The sequence below is a fragment of the Pan troglodytes genome, chromosome 13 (assembly GCF_028858775.2).
Source record: "Pan troglodytes isolate AG18354 chromosome 13, NHGRI_mPanTro3-v2.0_pri, whole genome shotgun sequence".
Lineage (NCBI taxonomy): Eukaryota > Metazoa > Chordata > Mammalia > Primates > Hominidae > Pan > Pan troglodytes.
In genome coordinates this window covers 117,559,026-117,576,800 of record NC_072411.2, presented here as the reverse complement: position 1 = coordinate 117,576,800, position 17,775 = coordinate 117,559,026, and the positions used below count along the sequence as shown (strand labels likewise).

The following is a 17,775-nucleotide window of genomic DNA, read 5'->3' as shown; positions in this document are numbered from 1 at the left end:
TAACCTACCTCTACACGGATCTAGAAACCAAGAAGCAAATTTTCCACATGGCAACACAAAGCAGACAGATATCCTTCATCTCTTTCATTCTAAAATATGTTTCAGGGGTGGTCATCTCGTTCCTCCCAACTCTCACTGCCGTTTATTAAATAGCTATCCTATAGTTTCTTTCATTTTTCTACCTTTCAGTAGACTTCCTCCCTCTCCTCCCAGAATGCCACTCCTTGACATCAGCAATGGCATCCTGGTTAATCATTTCTAAGTCCCTTCTTTCCATGGCCTAGTCAGCTAATGAAGGGCTTGTGAACGTGGGAATGAATGATTTGCACCTTCATATGGTTACCAGAGATTCTAAGGGAAGGCAGGTAAATTGGAATCTTCATGATGTCGAGTTTTATTAAATCACCAGTCAAAGTAACTGAAGTTTTCCTTGCATAACAAGTGGCCCACCTAAGTTAATCTGTTTAAGGAAGGGGCTAAGACTAGTGTCCTAAAATCAGGAACAGCACGGGTTCCAATCCTACTTTTCCCTTACTCAACTGTTTAAACTTGTGCAGAAGTTGCTAAATCTGTCCAGTGTGTTGTCCAGGGTCCTTCTCTGTCACCCAGGATGGAGTGCAGTGGTGCCATCTCGGCTCACCACAACCTCCGCCTCCTAGGTTCAAGCGATTCTCCTGCCTCAGCCTTCCCAGTAGCTGGGATTACAGGCGTGTGCCACCATAATGGGCTAATTTTTGTATTTTTAGTAGAGACGGGTTTCACCATGTTGGCCAGGCTGGTCTCGAACTCTTGACCGTAAGTGATCAGCCCACCTCGGCCTCCCAAAGTGCTGGGATTACATGCGTGAGCCACCTAGCCCGGCCGTCCAGGGTCTTAAAAGTTGCTAAATCTCTCTGAGCCTCACTTTTTTTCCCCATAAAGTGGGGAAGTATTACACCAACCTCACAGCGCTACTGGGAGGAGTAAATAAGGCGTTTTGCTGCTGGTGCCTGGAATACAATACTTCCTGGTTAATGTGATCACACTCCTTTCTGACGGAACTAGCTATTCCTTACCTGACTGCCAGACCAGCATCCCTGAGAGCTTTTGCAGTCCCTCCGGAAGCGACCAGATTCAAACCAAGAGCGGTCAGGTTTCTTGCAAATTCCACAAGGCCAGTTTTGTCAGAGACACTAAATAAGGCTGAAAGAGAAGACATTTTTTCTCATGACTCGCAGCACATTGCACTGTGTTCTGCAAGGCCTTGGGAGGGTCTGGGGGAGGAGATTCTCGCATCGCAAGGCCAGCACCTGGACCCTGCGTTCGCAGGCCTGGTCCGGGCCTCCCCAGGTCCTACACCCGCGAGCTGCTCTAAGACGGGCCCCACGCGGGCTGCGGCCCGGCCGGGGAGCGGGGACGCTGGCTTTCAATCCCGCAGCACCGCCCCTGCAGTGCCGGGTCCCGCCGGCCGCCACCAAGGCGGGAGCGTGGGGGGCCGCAGGCGAGGACGCAGACCGCGCCGCTCCGCTAGGGCCTCACCGAGCTGGCCGGGAGCCATGGCTGCAGGCACTGGGTTCAGGGCGAGCGGGAGGCAGCAGCGGCGGCACCACGTGCGCAGGTAGGAGGGCTGCCGGGATGTGGCGGCTCAGGAAGCGAGGGGGCGAAGCTGTTTCCGGGCTTGTCACGTGGCCCGCCGGCCCTGCCCGGCGCCCTGCTCTGCTCAGTTTCAGATGTAAGATCCGCGCCCCGGGGCTGAAGGGAACGGCGGGATGGGGCGGGGCTCTGCCTGGCGCGCCTGGGCGGAGTGCTTGGGCTGGAAGGGATCCTGCTTGCGATCCCAAAGTCCAGGCGTGGGAGCCAGCGATCTGCCCACGACCCCAAAGTGAGGCCACTCCACGGCCTCTGGGGCAAATGCTTGTTATTCTAGGCAGCCGGTCCCCAGAAGCTGGAATGTACGTAAAAGTGCCAGAAGCACCCATGCTGAAAACTAAACAAAAGGAATAGTTCATATAGCGGCAAAGCTGGAAAGTATCTGGACAGTTATCTACCATCCTCCCTTTCTGTTTGTTGTTTTTTTGTTTTTCTGGGGTTTTTTGTTTTTTTTTTTTTTTGAGATGGAGTTTCGCTTTTGTTGCCCAGGCTGGAGTGCAATGGCGCGATCTCGGCTATGTCACGTGCAACCTGCAACCTCCGCATCCCGGGTTCAAGAGTTTCTCCTGCCTCAGCCTCCCGAGTAGCTGGAATTATAGGCAGGCGCCACGATGCCCGGCTAATTTTTGTATTTTTAGTAGACATGGGGTTTCGCCATGTTGGCCAAGCTGGTCTCAAACTCCTGACCTCAGGTGATCCGCCTGCCTCGGCTTCCCAAAGTGCTGGGATTACAGGGGTGAGCCACCATGCCCAACTTGTTTTTTGTTTGTTTGTTTGCTTGCTTGTTTGCTTGTTTGTTTTGAGACAGGGTCTCGCTCTGTCTCCCAGACTGGAGAGCAGTGGCACCATCTCAGCTCACTGCAACCTCTGCCTCCCAGGTTCAAGAAATTCTCCTGCCTCTGCCTCCACACCCGTCTAATTTTTTGTTGTTGTTGTATTTTTTTTTTTTTTTTTTTTTTTTTTTGGTATATTTAGTAGAGATGGGGTTTCACGGTGTTGGCCAGGCCGGTCTTCAACTCCTGACCTCAAATGATCCGTCCACCTCAGCCTCCCAAAGTGCTGGGATTACAGGTGTGAGCCACCGTGCCCGGCCCCATCCTCCTTTTTAATAGGCTTAAAAAATAAAACCAAGGCCCAATGATTTAAGTGAGGGACCTCAGAGGCCACAGATGACAGTCAAAACGAAGTGAAATTGACATTCGTTGTTGATTTTCACGTTATAAAATTATAATTTAAATATTAATTTATAATACTATTTTATAAAATTTAGTCAGTATTGTAAAAGTGCCTAAAAACTACTTAAAGATGGTGTCTTCTTGCAAACCTGTAAATATTACTTTGCCCCAAGTCTGGATGAGAGGAATGATGACAGTCAAAAGAGGGTAAGAGAAGACCTTTCTTAATTCATTAAAAACAGAGAAAGCAAAATTGAACACATTTGTTTCTTTCTAAAAATGACACCTTTGCCACAAAATAAATACATATTGTGGTCTATGAGTCTTTTTTATGTTCTTTATTAGAATTATATTCCAAAGTAATAGCATTGTTTATCTTTTAGTCTGAGCTCACAGCTGTAAAAATGAGTCTATTTTCTCATTATCTGCATGCTATTTATTTTTGTTTTTCCTCTTCCTTTCTCTAATTCTTCCCATCTCTTTACTCCCCAAAATAAATACCTATTGACTAGAATCAATTTTTTTTTTTTTTTTTTTTTTTGAGACAGAGTCTCGCTCTGTCACCCACACTGGAGTGCAGTAGCGCGATCTCGGCTCACTGCAACCTCTGCCTCCCAGGTTCAAGCGATTCTCCTGCCTCAGCCTCCCGAGTATCTGGCACTACAGGCGCGTGCCACCATGCCTGGCTAATTTTTGTATTTTTAGTAGAGATGGGGTTTCGCCATGTTGGCCACGCTGGTCTCGAACTCCTGACCTCAGGTGATCCACCTGCCTTGGCCTCCCAAAGGGCTGGGATTGCAGGCGTGAGCCACCGCGTCCAGCCTAGAATCAATTTTTTGACCTCTAAATATGTTAACCCTTTGCTCTGAACACTTCTCACATTCCTACGAGGAATATATTAAGATTATCGTATGTCTTCAGTATGTTTGCCAAATTTGAATTTAAAAAGGAAATTTCCTTGGCCAGTCATCATCAGGTTTTACAGGAAATTGAAAGCAGGGAAAGGAGAAAACAATGCTGACATTTATTGATAAGGGGAAATAAACAGTTGCTTCGGCATTATGCATTTGTCTGTCATGTGAATTACAAATATTTATTCGATTCAATACATTTTTATTGAGCCTTTTCTGCTTGGATGGCAGAAACTCAGTGTCAGAAGACAGATAAATATCACCTAAGCACTGTCCTCAAGGAGCTCATGATGGAATGAAAATGTAGACACATGAAGTATAACTAAAAAATATTAATAGAGGCCGGGTGCGGTGGCTCACACTTGTAATCCCAGCACTTTGGGAGGTGGAGGCGGGCGGATCACGAGGTCAGGAGATCAAGACCATCCTGGGTAACACGGTGAAACCCTGTCTCTACTAAAAATACAAAAAATTAGCCGGGCGTGGTGGTGGGCGCCTGTGGTCCCAGCTACTCGGCAGGCTGAGGCAGGAGAATGGTGTGAACCCGGGAGGCGGAGCTTGCGGTGACCGAGATTGCGCCAGTGCACTCCAACCTGGGCGACAGAGCGAGACTCTGTGTCTCAAAAAATTAAATAAATAGGCTGGGCGCGGTGGCTCACGCCTGTAATCCCAGCACTTTGGGAGGCCGAGGCGGGCAGATCATGAGGTCAGGAGATCGAGACCATCCTGGTTAACACAGTGAAACCCCATCTCTGCTAAAAATACAAAAAATTAGCCAGGCGAGGTGGCGGGCGCCTGTAGTCCCAGCTATTTGGGAGGCTGAGGCAGGAGAATGGCATGAACCCCGGGGGGCGGAGCCTGCAGTAAGCCGAGATCGGGCCACTGCACTCCAGTCTGGGCGACAGCGAGACTCTATCTCAAAAAAAAAAAAAAGAAGAAAAAATTAAATAAATAAATAATAATAATAGAGAAAACACGGCATTAAACTGATTTTGTAGAGCCTCTTTCATTACAGACTCTTCCATTTACAGATGTTTACTCTGGGGCCTGGTGTGGTGTCTCATGCCTGTAATCCCAGTGCTTTGGGAGGCAGAGGTAGGAGAATCACTTGAGGCCAGGAGTTTGAGACCCACCTGGGCAACATAGTGCATGCCTGCAGTCCTAACTACTTGAGAGGCTGAGGTGGGAGGAGTTCGAGGTTACAGTGAGCTAAGGTTGCACGGCTGCATTTCAGCCTGGGCTACAGAGCAAGACCCTGTCTCTTAAATAAAATTAAAAAAAAATAAAATAACAGGCTGGGAGTGGTGGCTCACGTCTGTAATCCCAGCACTTGGGCAAGCTGAAGCAGGTGGATCACTTGAGGTTAGGAGTTTGAGACCAGCCTGGCCAACAGGTGAAACCCCGTCTCTACTAAAAATACAAAAAGTAAGTTGGGTACAGTGGCTCACGTCTGTAATCCTAACACTTTGGGAGGCCAAGGCGGGTGGATTGCCTGAGCTCAGGAGTTCAAGACCAGCCTAGACAACATAGTGAAACACCGTCTCTACTAAAAAAATACAAAAAAATAGCCAGGCATGGTGGCGGTGCCTGTAATCCCAGCTACTCGAAAGGCTGAGGTGGGAGAATCGCTTGAACCAGGAGGTAGAGGTTGCAGTGAGCCAAGATAGTGCCACTGCACTCAAGCCTGCACTATAGAGCGAGACTCTGTCTCAAAAAATAAAAATAAAGATATTTACTCTGATTAATTCTCCCATAGTTTTAGCACCCCGACTTGATAGGACTTAATATGTTAATGACAAAAAGAGTAAATGAGTTTTTTACTAGCTTTGTGATCCTGGCCAAGTCACTCCATCTTTTGGGGACCTTTGTTGCTTTACCTGTAATATGGACATAATATTTTTTCTGCAGTCCTCATCATATTTTGAGAAGCAAATTAAGTACAGGTAGTCTACTGAAAGTACAAACTGCAAAGAGACTAAGAAGAGTAAAATAGAGGTGTAATCTTCTTGGTTCCCTTGGTCTGGCTAATCAGGTATCTTTCTGGGCACCAAGGTATGTCTTCAAAGATCTAGTCACCAGCAAGCTAGTGTCTTAGAAAAGGGAGATGTTCTCATAAAGATGAGAATGCATCTTTTACCAATGGTTTATCGCAGGATTATTGTTTCAGAAAGACAGAAAGGGCATGTATACACTATAATGATTACATTTTCATTTCTTTTCTTCTTACTTCACATACCTCCAAAGAGAAGCTTGAAGACCCTAAAATCATAGTAATATACCTTAAAATATTTATTGTACATGAATTGTTTCAGTTCTTTGAAGGTGTTATAATCTGATTTTGCCCCTATGTTGTTTGTTTCTTGTGTAAATTCATCACTTTTTTTTTTTTTTTTTTTGAGACGGAGTCTCGCTCTCACTCTGTCACCCAGGCTGGAGTGCAGTGAAGCAATCTTGGCTCACTGCAAGCTCCGCCTCCTGGGTTCACGCCATTCTCCTGCCTCAGCCTCCCAAGTAGCTGGGACTACAGGCACCCACCACCACGTCCAGCTAATTTTTTTGTATTTTTAGTAGAGACAGGGTTTCACCATGTTAGCCAGGATGGTCTTGATCTCCTGACCTTGTGATTCGCACATTTCGGCCTCCCAAAGTGCTGGGATTACAGGCGTGAGTCACCGCACCTGGCCAAGCTCATCACTTTCTTTGAAAAACCTCCATCTCCCTTCCAAGTCTTGGATCTCCTATTGGACTCTAACGATTAATAAAGCTGCATCATCTTGGGCTGACTTGCTCCAAGGGTTTGTCCACTCAAGTGGATGTAGTTTATCATATAAAGGGATTCCCAGGAGCTTGGTATAAAATTCCTCTCTACTGTAGTTCAGAACATTAAGCTAATTTATGACCCATTATGAAATTCAAACATTTTTCTTGAAAGTCCTGGAGATGTTTGGAAATATAAAGCTGACAATAATACAAAGAATGAATTGGAATGGTAGGAAGTAGAGAAACTGGTTAGGAAGGTTTTGCATCCACTCACACATAAGAAGGTGGAAAAGAGGTGATCTATGTGAGACGATTCAAAATAGGTAAAATTAGCAGCATGCAGGGATCAGTGACATATAGGAAATATTAGACACAAAAAACTAGGGATGATTCCATCATTTCTAGCTTCGTCATATGAGTAGCTGGTGAGGCAACACTCAAAATATAAAAATATATGTAATAGAAAGAACAGTTGTGGCATGTGTTTATTTTAATTTAAGGTCAGTGTGAGTGGTTGGGTAAATAAGTTTGAGTTTCTAAATATTGATTTTAAAGTCTAGATAATTGGTGGACACAGTTAAAATCATACAGCAAATTGTTGGAAATACAAATGAAATTCAGGAATAAAAGTGAGGTTAAAGATAAATAAGTGGAAAGTTAATGAAATTCAAGTAGTAGTTGAAGCCTGGAAGAAGATAAGCTTGCTTAATTAGGTCTAGTAGATAACCTGAGCGACAAAAAAAAGCTAAAGAAAGAAAATTCATTCAGGAAGGCATTTAATGTTTTTTGGTTTTTTGAGACTGAGTCTTGCTCTGTCACCTAGGCTGGAGTACAGTGACGCGATCTGGGCTCACTGCAACCTCTGCCTCCCGGGTTCAAGCAATTCTCCTGCCGAGTAGCTGGGATTACAGGTGCATGCCACCACGCTCGGCTAATTTTTGTATTTTTAGTAGAGACGGGGTTTCACCATGTTGGCCAGGCTGGTCTTGAACTCCTGACCTCAAGTGATCTACCCATCTTGGCCTCCCAAAGTACTGGTATTACAGGCATGAGCCACTGTGGACCACAGGTGAAGAGACACTTTATTCTTATGGATAAAATAAAGCAGAGAAGAGGGACAGGGCAGAGGTAGCTGCAACTTTAGGAAGGCTTGGCAGAGAATTTCTTACTGACAAGGTACATTTGAGTGAGGACTGGAGGGCTGGGTGGGGGATAACAAGCCACAGGGTATTTGAAGGAGAAAGTTCCAGGCAGTGGGAACAAGTGCAAAGGCCGTGCATAGGGAGTGTGGCTGTAGTGTCTAAGGAATGTCAGGAAGGGTGGTATGGTAGCAACAGAGGGAACTTCACTAGGAGAAGGAAGACACAATGTCAGCAATCGGGTTGGATAAGGCCGTGTGGGCACATCGTAAAGACTTCGGCTTTTATTCTGAATGAGAAAGGAAGCCCTTGGAGAGTTTTGGGAAGGAGTGACATCTAATTTACCTCTTTCACACACTCACTCTGGTTGTATGAGAGCAAAGGTGGAAGCAGGGGGATCCCTACGAAAGCTCTCGCAATGATCCAGGACCTTGACACTAGGTGAAAGATGAGGGTGGCACGGCCCAGAGTGGCAGCAGTGGACATTGGAGGAGGTAATTAAATCCCAGATATATTTTGAAGGAAGAGCCAATAAGATTTGTTGACAAATTGGATGCCAAGTTTGAGAGGAAGAGAAGGGGCATTGACGATCGCTTGTACAACTGGAAGAATAAAGTTGACATCAGCTGAAATTGGGAAGGATACAAATGTAGTAGCCCTGGGGGGAAGAACAGGGTTAAGTGTAGGACACTGGATACCTATGATACTGTGTGTCAAATACTGCCAGCAGGTCAAGTCTGATGAGGACTGAGAGTAACCACTAGATGTTGGATTATCCTGACAAGGACACATTTGGGGAAGTGGTAGAGATGAGGGTCTGGCTGGAGTAGGTTCAAGAGAGAATGAAGGGGCTGGGCATGGTGGCTCACACCTGTAATCCCAGCACTTTGAGAGGCTGAGGTGGGCGGATCATTGATGTCAGGAGTTTGAGACCAGCCTAGCCAACATGGTGAAACCCGTCCCTACTAAAAATACAAAAATTACCTGGGTGTGGTGGGGCGCACCTGTAATCCCAGTTACTTGGGAGACTGAGGCACGAGAATCACTTGCATCTGGAAGACTGAGGTTGCAGTGATCCATTGCACTCCAGCCTGGGCAACAGAGCAAGACTCTATCTCAAAAAAAAAAAAAATGAGACAGAAAGAGGGAAGGAATTGGAGATGTGGAATAAAGATGACACTTTTAAGGAGTTTTGCCCTTAAACAGGGTTTGTCAACCTCAGAACTACAGACATTTTGGAGCAGATAATGCTTTATTGTGTGGGGGGGGGGGGGAGGGAATTGGGGGTGTGTCGTGAGCATTTCAGGATGTTTAGTAGTATCCAAGCCTTCTACCACTAGATACCAGTAGCACCCCTACTCCAGTTGTGACAACCAGAAGTGTCTCCAGACATTGCCAAATGTCTCCTGTGGGAAAAATTGCCCCCAGATGAGAACCACTACTCTAAAAGGAGAGTAGAGGAATAGGGTGGTAGCTGGTGGTACAAGTGGGTCCAGGGAGCTTATTGACATTTTGTTTTTGTTTTTTTTGATATAGGGTCTCACTCTGTTGCCCAGGCTGGAGTGCAGTGGTACCATCACAGCTCACTGCAGCCTCGACCTCCTGGACTCAAGATCCTCCTTCCTCAGCCTAGCAAGTAGTTGGAACTACAGATGCACGCCATCACATCTGGCTAATTTTTTGTAAAGACTAGGTCTTACTATGTTACTCTGGGCTTAGGTGAGCCTCCTGCTTTCGGCCTCCCAAAATGTTTGGATAACAGGTGTGAGCCACCACACTCAGCCTTGTTTTTTCTTAATCTGAAAGAATAATCACATTTGTATGTCCATAACACTGATCGATTCAGTAGTGAAGAGGGAAATCCGATAATGCAAGACAGAAGCAAGTCTTATTGTAGAGGGATCTACCTAGGGACTGTGGGTGGGGAGGGAAAAGCTTCTTCAAGGAAATAATTTTTTCTTTTTTTAGACAAAGTTTCACTCTGTTGCCCAGGCTGGATGCAGTGGTGCGACCTCAGCTCACTGCAACCTTCACCTACTGGGTTCAAGCGATTCTCCCACCTCAGCCTCCCAAGTAGCGGGGAGTACAGACGTGCACCATCACACCCAGCTAATTTTTGTATTTTTAGTAGAGACAGAGTTTATCCATGTTGGCCAGGCTGGTCTCGAAGTCCTGGACTCAAGTGATCCAGCCACCTCAGCCTCCCAAAGTGCTGGGATTATAGGTGTGAGCCACAGCACCTGGCCTCTGCCTCTTATTTTAGATTACTTATGTCAACCACTTAACTCCAGTCTCTATCATATCTCACACTTGGCTGAATAGCCACCATCAGCATTAATAGTTGTTACAGCTTTCTCAGCACCTGGACTCCTACTACCAATGTTTCTACGAATAAAATGTCAGAATGAATCCAAGAACAAATAGATCTTATGTTACCTCTGTCTCTAAAGGCTTTCTTGATTGCTGTATCCTCCATGTGGTGGATTGATTGTTTCCCCTTTTTTGATCCAGGAGTTTATTTAATTGTAACACCTGTAGCATTGAATTTCACTCATTTGTCTGTTTCCTTTCTTCCTTTCTTTTTTTTTTTTTTTTTTTTTGAGACAGAGTCTCGCTCTGTCACCCAGGCTGGAGTGCAATAGCACGATCTCGGCTCACTGCAAGCTCCGCCTCCCGGGTTCATGTCATTCTCCTGCCTCAGCCTCCCGAGTAGCTGGGACTACAGGCGCCCACCACCACGCCAGGCTAATTTTTTGTATTTTCAGTAGAGACGGGGTTTCACCATGTTAGCCAGGATGGTCTCGATCTCCTGACCTCGTGATCCACCCAACTCGACCTCCCAAAGTGCTGGGATTACAGGCGTGAGCCACTGCACCCAGCCCCTTTTTTTCTTTTTTTAATGTTAAACAGATAATGTGCCAATGTCCTGATGTTGTAACAAGGTTGTTTTTTGTTTGTTTGTTGTTGTTTTTGAGACAGAGACTTGCTCTGTTGCCCAGACTGGAGTGCAGTGACGCAATCTCGGCTCACTGCAACCTCAGTCTCCTGGGTTCAAGTGATTCTTGTGCCTCAGCCTCCCAAGTAGCTGGGATTGTGGGTGCAGGCCACCATGGCTGGCTGATTTTTGTATTTTTAGTAGAGATGGGTTTCGCTATGTTGGCCAGGCTGGTCTTGAACTGCTGGCCTCAAGAAATCCACCCATCTTGGCCTCCCAAAGTGTTGGGATTACAGATGTGAGCCACCATTGTAACAGGGTTTGAGGAAGGTATTTCTCACAGATGCATGTGAAAACCCAAACTTCATGCTTATGAACTGCAAAAGGATCACACTCATTTCTTTTTAAGCTGTCTGCCCCTTCACGCTGAACCCCTCTTTATGGGCAGGGACTACATTTTTTTTCTCTGTGCTTATCTGAGTGCCTAATAAAATAACTAGTAGATAACAGACCAACTATAAACACTTAAAAGATCTATCTCTACTACTCTCTACTCTTAGTACCCATCACCTCCAATTCATGGACACAGACATTCATTCACAGAGATTTGGGGACCTGGTTCACAGTGTTTGTGTTCTACTTCAACTCCTACATTATTTTGGTAAGGTCAATATCCCCATCAATGGCTCATTGAATATCCTTGCATTTCGATTCTCTGATTCCAAGAATGAGAAAGATACCCTAAATACTTTACATCAATACCAATGTGTGGGTGTTAATTCCTTAGAACTATCCTTGAGAAAGTCCTATAATTATGTTGTTATAATTAGAATTTCAATATGAGTTTTTACCTATTAATGACATTAAAACCAAATAAAAATATATTATTTTTAGGTGAACCATAATTTATTGTCCAAACCAGAACAAATTTTACAATCTCTGCCTCTTCGTTTGATTGTTTAGTCCATTTACATTTAATGGTTTTTGTTGGTGGTGGTGGTGTTTTGAGACAGGATCTCGCTCTGTCACTCAGGCTAGAGTGCAGTGGCACAATCATAACTTACTGCACACTCGAATTCCTAGGCTTAAGCAATCCTCCCACCTCAACCTAGCTAATTTTTAAATTTTTTATTCTTTGTAGAGACAAGGTCTTGGTATGTTGACCAGGCTAATTCTCAAACTCCTGGGCTCAAGCAGTCTTCCCACCTCAGCCTTCCAAAGGGCTGGAATTACAGACATGAGCCACTGTACCTGGCCCACATTTTATGTTATTATTGATATATTTGATTATGCCATTTTGCTATTTGTTTTCTATATGTCTAATTTTTTTGTTCCTCTGTTTCTTCTTTAATGTCTTTTTTTGTATTAGGTGGATATTTTGGGGAAATTTTTCCTATCTCTTAGAAAGAAGCTTAAGGAAAATGCAATGCCTTTTCCTCTATGGAAATGGTTATAGTAATCATCACAGCCATCCTTTGACTATTTTTGTATTTTTAGTAGAGACCTCAAGAGAGAGAATCTTGAGGTTTAAGAAAGTTGAGAGGAGCCTGGAGTTTTTTATGCCATTATGAAGGCTTTGAATTAACCAAATCTTGGGCCGTCCTACTTTCAAACATTATTATTTGAGTAAGCAATGTCATTTTTGTGGAAGGCAGTTGATTTGAAATCTATAGAAGTAACTTAAAACACCCTAAAAGATTTTTAAAAATAAATGAATATACTTGTTTCAGAAACACACTAGCAAAGGATAGCATGGACCTGCACCTAACGTAATGTGTTGCTGACCAGATAGACCAACTATCTAGACCTGCACTGTATTATAGTAGCCATGAGCCACATGTGATTATTGAGTACTTTGGAACGTGGCTAACCTGAATTGACAAGTTCTGTAAGTATAAAACAAACACCACATTCTGAAGACTTAGACAAGAACAGTAATAATATAAAATATTTCTAATAATTTTAATTGATTACATGTTAAAATGACAATATTTAAGTTATATTGGGTTAAATGCAATATATTAATAAAATTAATTTATTTTTTTCTCCTTAGTTTTTAAATGTGGCCACTAGAACATTTAAAATTACATATGTCGGCCAAGCGCGGTGGCTCATGCCTGTAATCCCAGCACTTTGGGAAGCTGAGGCGGGCAGATCACCTGAGGTCAGGAGTTCAAGACCAGCCTGGCCAATGTGGTAAAACCCCATCTCTACTAAAAATACAAAAATTAGCCTGGCATGGTGGCACATGCCTGAAATCCCAGATACTCGGGAGGCTGAGACAAGAGAATCACTTGAACCCAGGAGGTGGAGGTTGCAGTGAGCCAAGATGGTGCCACTGCACTCCAGCCTGGGTGACAGAGTAGACTCTGTCTCAAATAAATAAATAATAAAATGAAATTACATATGTCATCCCCATTATATTTCTAGTGGACACCACTGATCTAGATGGAATCTAAGAATTGTCTGTCAGTTGCTAGCTGAGATAAGACATAGAATTTCTTGAAAAGGTTTACATTAACACTTTTAAAATATTATTTATATAGCATGATTCAACTATAAGTTACAAATTTTGGTAATTATCTGAAATTTAAAAAGTGGTAACCAATATATACTTGGTTTTGCCAGAATTCATAAAAAAAATCCAGAGACTTAGAACTGATTATATAGAATCTAGTTTGCATAAATTCAGGATTTTGGTACCAGACCCTTATAGATATATTCTTCATATCTTACTCCTGTGTCTAAGTTACCAAGTAATATACAGGGAAAAATGTTACTAAGTAATAATCAGGGATCTTTAGATCAGAAATGTAAGTTCCTTTGATTCTAAAAATCCTAAATTTTGAGTTCTATGATTGGCTATGTTTCTAATAACAAGAAAAGCCAAATTAAAACTTGATTTTAAAAGTGTAATTTGGCCGGGCACAGTAGCTCAGGCCTGTAATGCCAGCACTTTGGGAGACTGAGGTGGGCGGATCACCTAAGGTCAAGAGTTCGAGACCAGCCTGTCCAACATGGTGAAACCCCATCCCTACTAAAAATAAAAATTAGCTGGGCATGGTGGCAGGTGCCTGTAATCCCAGCTACTTGGGAGGCTGAGGCAGGAGAATCGCTTGAACCTGGGAGGTGGAGGTTGCAGTGAGCCGAGATTGTGCCACTGCACTCCAGCCTGGGCAACAGAGGGAGACTCCGTCTCAAAAAAAAAAAAAAAAAAAAAAAAAAAAAAAAAAAAAAAGTGTAATTTAAAAAGACCCAAAAGAATAAAAGTGTAAATAACATTAGAAAAAAGTAGAACAGGGCCTGTGTTATGGGCTAAATTGTGTCCCTCCAAATTCACATGTTGAATACTAGCCCGCAGTACTATATGGAGAGATAATGTGACTATATTTAGAGATGGGGACTTTAAAGAGACACTTAAGTTTAAATGAGGTCATGGGGGTGGGTCCTAATTCAAAATGACTGGTGTCCTTATGAGAAACGGGAGAGCCACTGGGGATGCGCCCCCGCGGAGGAAAGGTTATGTGAGGACACAGCAGGAAGGCAGCCATCTGCCAGCCAAGGAGAGAGAAGCCAGAAGAAACCAAACCTTCCATTACCTTCATTTTGAAATTCTAGCCTCCAGAACTGTGAGAAAATTATTCCTCTGGTTTAAGCCAGTCAGTATATAGTATTACGTTATGGCAGCCCTAGTAAACTATGGCGGCCGCAGTAAAGCCTTAGTAACCTCCAGCCTGATACAGACTATCCTTGTATTTCCATAAAGGACTCTGAGGAGGTGGGCAAACTGTGTGCTTTCCCACATGCTTGAGGGCTGAAAAGTGATCACCACGTGAAAGTGTTGTTTTATCTTAGGGTTCCTTGCCAATATGTCGATTTTGTAATTTTCAAAGTAAAATAATTGAATATATACATGGATTTAAAAGTATATATCATGGCTGAATACCTGGGAAAGTAAATTTCCACATTTTAAGGATTTTCAAAAGACCTCATTTGCATTAAGTTTTAAGGAAAATAATTTGTATGGATTTATTTATACAACTTTATTGAATAAAATATACTGATGTCTAGCAACGTATATATGCCCATTACAAATGTATGGCTATGACAATGTTCATTATAAATACATAGCTAACAGTTATATATCACTACCACATGCCACACACTGTTCTCTACACTTTACATAGATGAATTCATTTAATCAGATGTACTTTCTTAGAATTTATTTATGAAAAATGAAACCCTTAATAATACATCATATTTTCAGAAGTTGGAACCACTATCCTACGCATTTCAAAAGAAAAGTTCAGTCTACAAAGGTTAAACTAAAATCTTCCATCGAATATCTGGAAAAGCTCCATATAAAAATCAATAGCAAAAGAAAAATATTTTGGATCACTTGGAACAATAAGAGCATAATAAAATACTTGGAAGTTTTTCTTGGGGCAGAAAATGTGTCACCCTTCAGGAGTAAGAAGAAAGACTCTATATGCTCAATTATAAGATGAAACACAATTGTCATCTGTCATATATCTTCTTTACTTTCAACAATCTAGTTTAGGATTAAGATTAAATATCAGACCCAAGAGACCACACATTGCATCTATTTGTTATCAAACCTGGATGTCAGAAGACCTTTCAAGCAGAAGCAAAACTTGGGAATAGCATCAGTATAATTTATTATCACTTTTTTTATCAATAAATGTTAAAGGATGTCAACCATAAATAAATACAAATTTTAAGTTCAAGTATTGTGAAACCCCTAACATAATTTTATACTTTTAAAAAATATATTTTTTTTCTTTTATTTCCCCATATCTACTCTGAAGGAATAAAACATAATTTACTTCAGTTCTTTAATGCTAGGTTTTCTTTTCTTTTCTTTTCTTTCTTTTTTTTTTTTTTTGAGATGGAGTTTCGCTCTTGTTGCCCAGGCTGAAGTGCAATGGCATAATCTTGGCTCACCACAACCTCCGCCTCCTGGGCTCAAGCGATTCCCCCGCCTCAGCCTCCTGAGTAGCTGGGATTACAGGCATGCACCACCACACCCGGCTAATTTTGTATTTTTAGTAGAGATGTAGTTTCTCCAGGCTGGTCGCGAACTCCCAACCTCAGTTGATCCGCCTGCCTCAGCCTCCCAAAATGCTGGGATTACAGGCGTGAGCCGCTGCACCGGGCCAATGCTAGGTTTTCAATCAGCGTTTAAGAATGTGTTTCTTTTATTTGCTTTTGGAGTTGACTCAGCATGGATATGAATAGCAGATGGATATGAATAGCAGGAGTACAGGGGCAAGGACTGGGTTCTTAAATCAGCATAATAAAGAATAAACAGGCAGGGTACCATGGCTCAGGCCTATAATCCTAGTACTTTGAGAGGCTGAGGTGGGAGGATCCCTTGAGCCCAAGAGTTCAAGACCAGCCTGGGCAACACTGTGAGACCCTGTCCCTAAGGAAAAAAAAATTAGCTGGGCTTGGTGGGTGCACACCTGTAATCCCAGTTACTCAGGTGGCTGAGGTGGGGGCATTGCTTGAGCCCAGGTTGAGGCTGCAGTAAGCCACTGCACTTCAGCCTGGACTACAGAGCAAGACCCTATCTAAAAAAAAAAAAAAAAAAAAAGAGAGAGAGAATAAACATGATTCTTGCCCTCAGGAAAAACTTTTGTGTTGACTAAAGGGAAAGGAATCTAGAAAGAGCTACATTTAAATAAACGTTTTGTATTTAAAAAATACTTTCATTTTTAAGGGTGGTGCAAGCTAGAAAGGAGAGAGGATCTACAGTTAACAGAACATAAATGTGAGTTATTCAAGTGTCCATAGCACAAATTCATTTATAGACTTGCTCCTTCTCACCAAAACTTTATGTTTGCAAAGATGTTAAAGACAAGGTAATGGAAATGGAGGCAAGGAGGGCACTGAGGACATTTAGGCTTAACAAGGGTGGAGAAACGGAGAAGGTTAAGGAGGTGCAAGCACGGAAGAACACTCCAACCTTTCCTTGCTTAGATTATTCTCCATGTATTCTTTTTTTTTTTTTTTTTTTTTTGAGACGGAATTTCACTCTTGTCGCCCAGGCTGGAGTACAGTGGCGCGATCTCCGTTCACTGCAAGCTCCGCCTCCCGCGTTCACGCCATCCTCCTGCCTCACAGCCTCCCGAGTAGCTGGGACTACAGGCGCCTGCCACCACGCCCGGCTAATTTTTTTTTTTTTTTTTTTTTTTTTTTTTGAGACGGAGTCTTGCTCTGTCGCCCGGGCTGGAGTGCAGTGGCGCGATCTCAGCTCACTGCAGGCTCTGCCCCCCGGGGTTCACGCCATTCTCCTGCCTCAGCCTCACGCGTAGCTGGGACTACAGGCGCCCGCCACCTCGCCCAGCTAATATTTTGTATTTTTAGTAGAGACGGGGTTTCACCGTGTTAGCCAGGATGGTCTCGATCTCCTGACCTCGTGATCCGCCCGCCTCGGCCTCCCAAAGTGCTGGGATTACAGGCGTGAGCCACCGCGCCCGGCCTCCACGTATTCTTTATGCAATGCGTTCATGCAGTTGTTCCACAAGAAATATTAAGCGAATCCACAGAGAAGCATCTCCTCATGGGTAATGAAGGAGGTTGATTTATTTCTAGGAGCTGTGCTCCCAGGAGAACACACCACCACTAGGGAGCGGTAAAGGTTGTTCCCTGGGGCATCAGTAGCAACTCAGAATTTCAAAGACAAGGACAACCAACTACATTTGCACAATGACTTCCAGTTAATGAAGTGCTCTTATCAATCATTTTCATTATAACCCAAAGACGGACATTCTATTCCTACTCCTATTTTTGAGATGCAGAAAATGAAGACCTGAAGAAGCTCTAAGGTCACAGGGCCAGGAAATGGTAGAGTTGAAACTGCTTTTTCTTACTCTGAAGTCTGATGCTTGGGCTAATTAAGTATAGAGAACTAATGATTAAAAGACACCCTCCTGGGCTGGGCGCGGTGGCTCATGCCTATAATCTCAGCACTTTGGGAGACCAAGGCAGGAGGATCACTTCAGTTCAGGAGATCAAGACCAGCCTGGCCAATGTGGCAAAACCCCACCTCTACTAAAAATACAAAAATTAGCTGGACCTGGTGGCGCGTGCCTGTAATCTCAGCTATTTGGGAGGCTGAGGCATGAGAATCACTTGAACCCACAGGGTGGAGGTTGCAGTGAGCCTAGATCGTACCACTGCACTCCAGCCTGGGCAACAGA

At 43.6% G+C, this 17,775-nt stretch overlaps 1 protein-coding gene and 1 non-coding gene across 5 annotated transcripts in view; both read right to left on the bottom strand.

Moving 5' to 3' along the window:
- ATIC (5-aminoimidazole-4-carboxamide ribonucleotide formyltransferase/IMP cyclohydrolase) overlaps positions 1-1,863 on the bottom strand; it is a 49,141-nt gene extending 47,278 nt beyond the window's left edge. For 3 of the 4 annotated variants that reach the window (XR_008546689.2, XR_008546690.2, XM_016950451.4), the window contains exons 1-2: positions 1,519-1,692; positions 1,056-1,182 (exon numbers count right to left, since the gene is read on the bottom strand). Coding sequence is in view for 2 of the 4 variants with exons in the window: in XM_016950451.4 (XP_016805940.2) it covers positions 1,056-1,182; positions 1,519-1,537 (146 nt within the window). In the remaining 2 variants the exon portion in view is untranslated. Of the gene's footprint in view, positions 1-1,055; positions 1,183-1,518 lie in introns of all 4 variants that reach the window. The other variant, XM_001150761.8, reaches the window with a different exon arrangement.
- Positions 1,864-10,839: 8,976 nt separating this feature from the next.
- On the bottom strand, positions 10,840-10,938 carry LOC112208533 (small nucleolar RNA U13). The gene has a single exon (XR_002943006.1). It is a non-coding gene; the product is annotated as a small nucleolar RNA U13 (small nucleolar RNA).
- Positions 10,939-17,775: the final 6,837 nt, after the last annotated feature.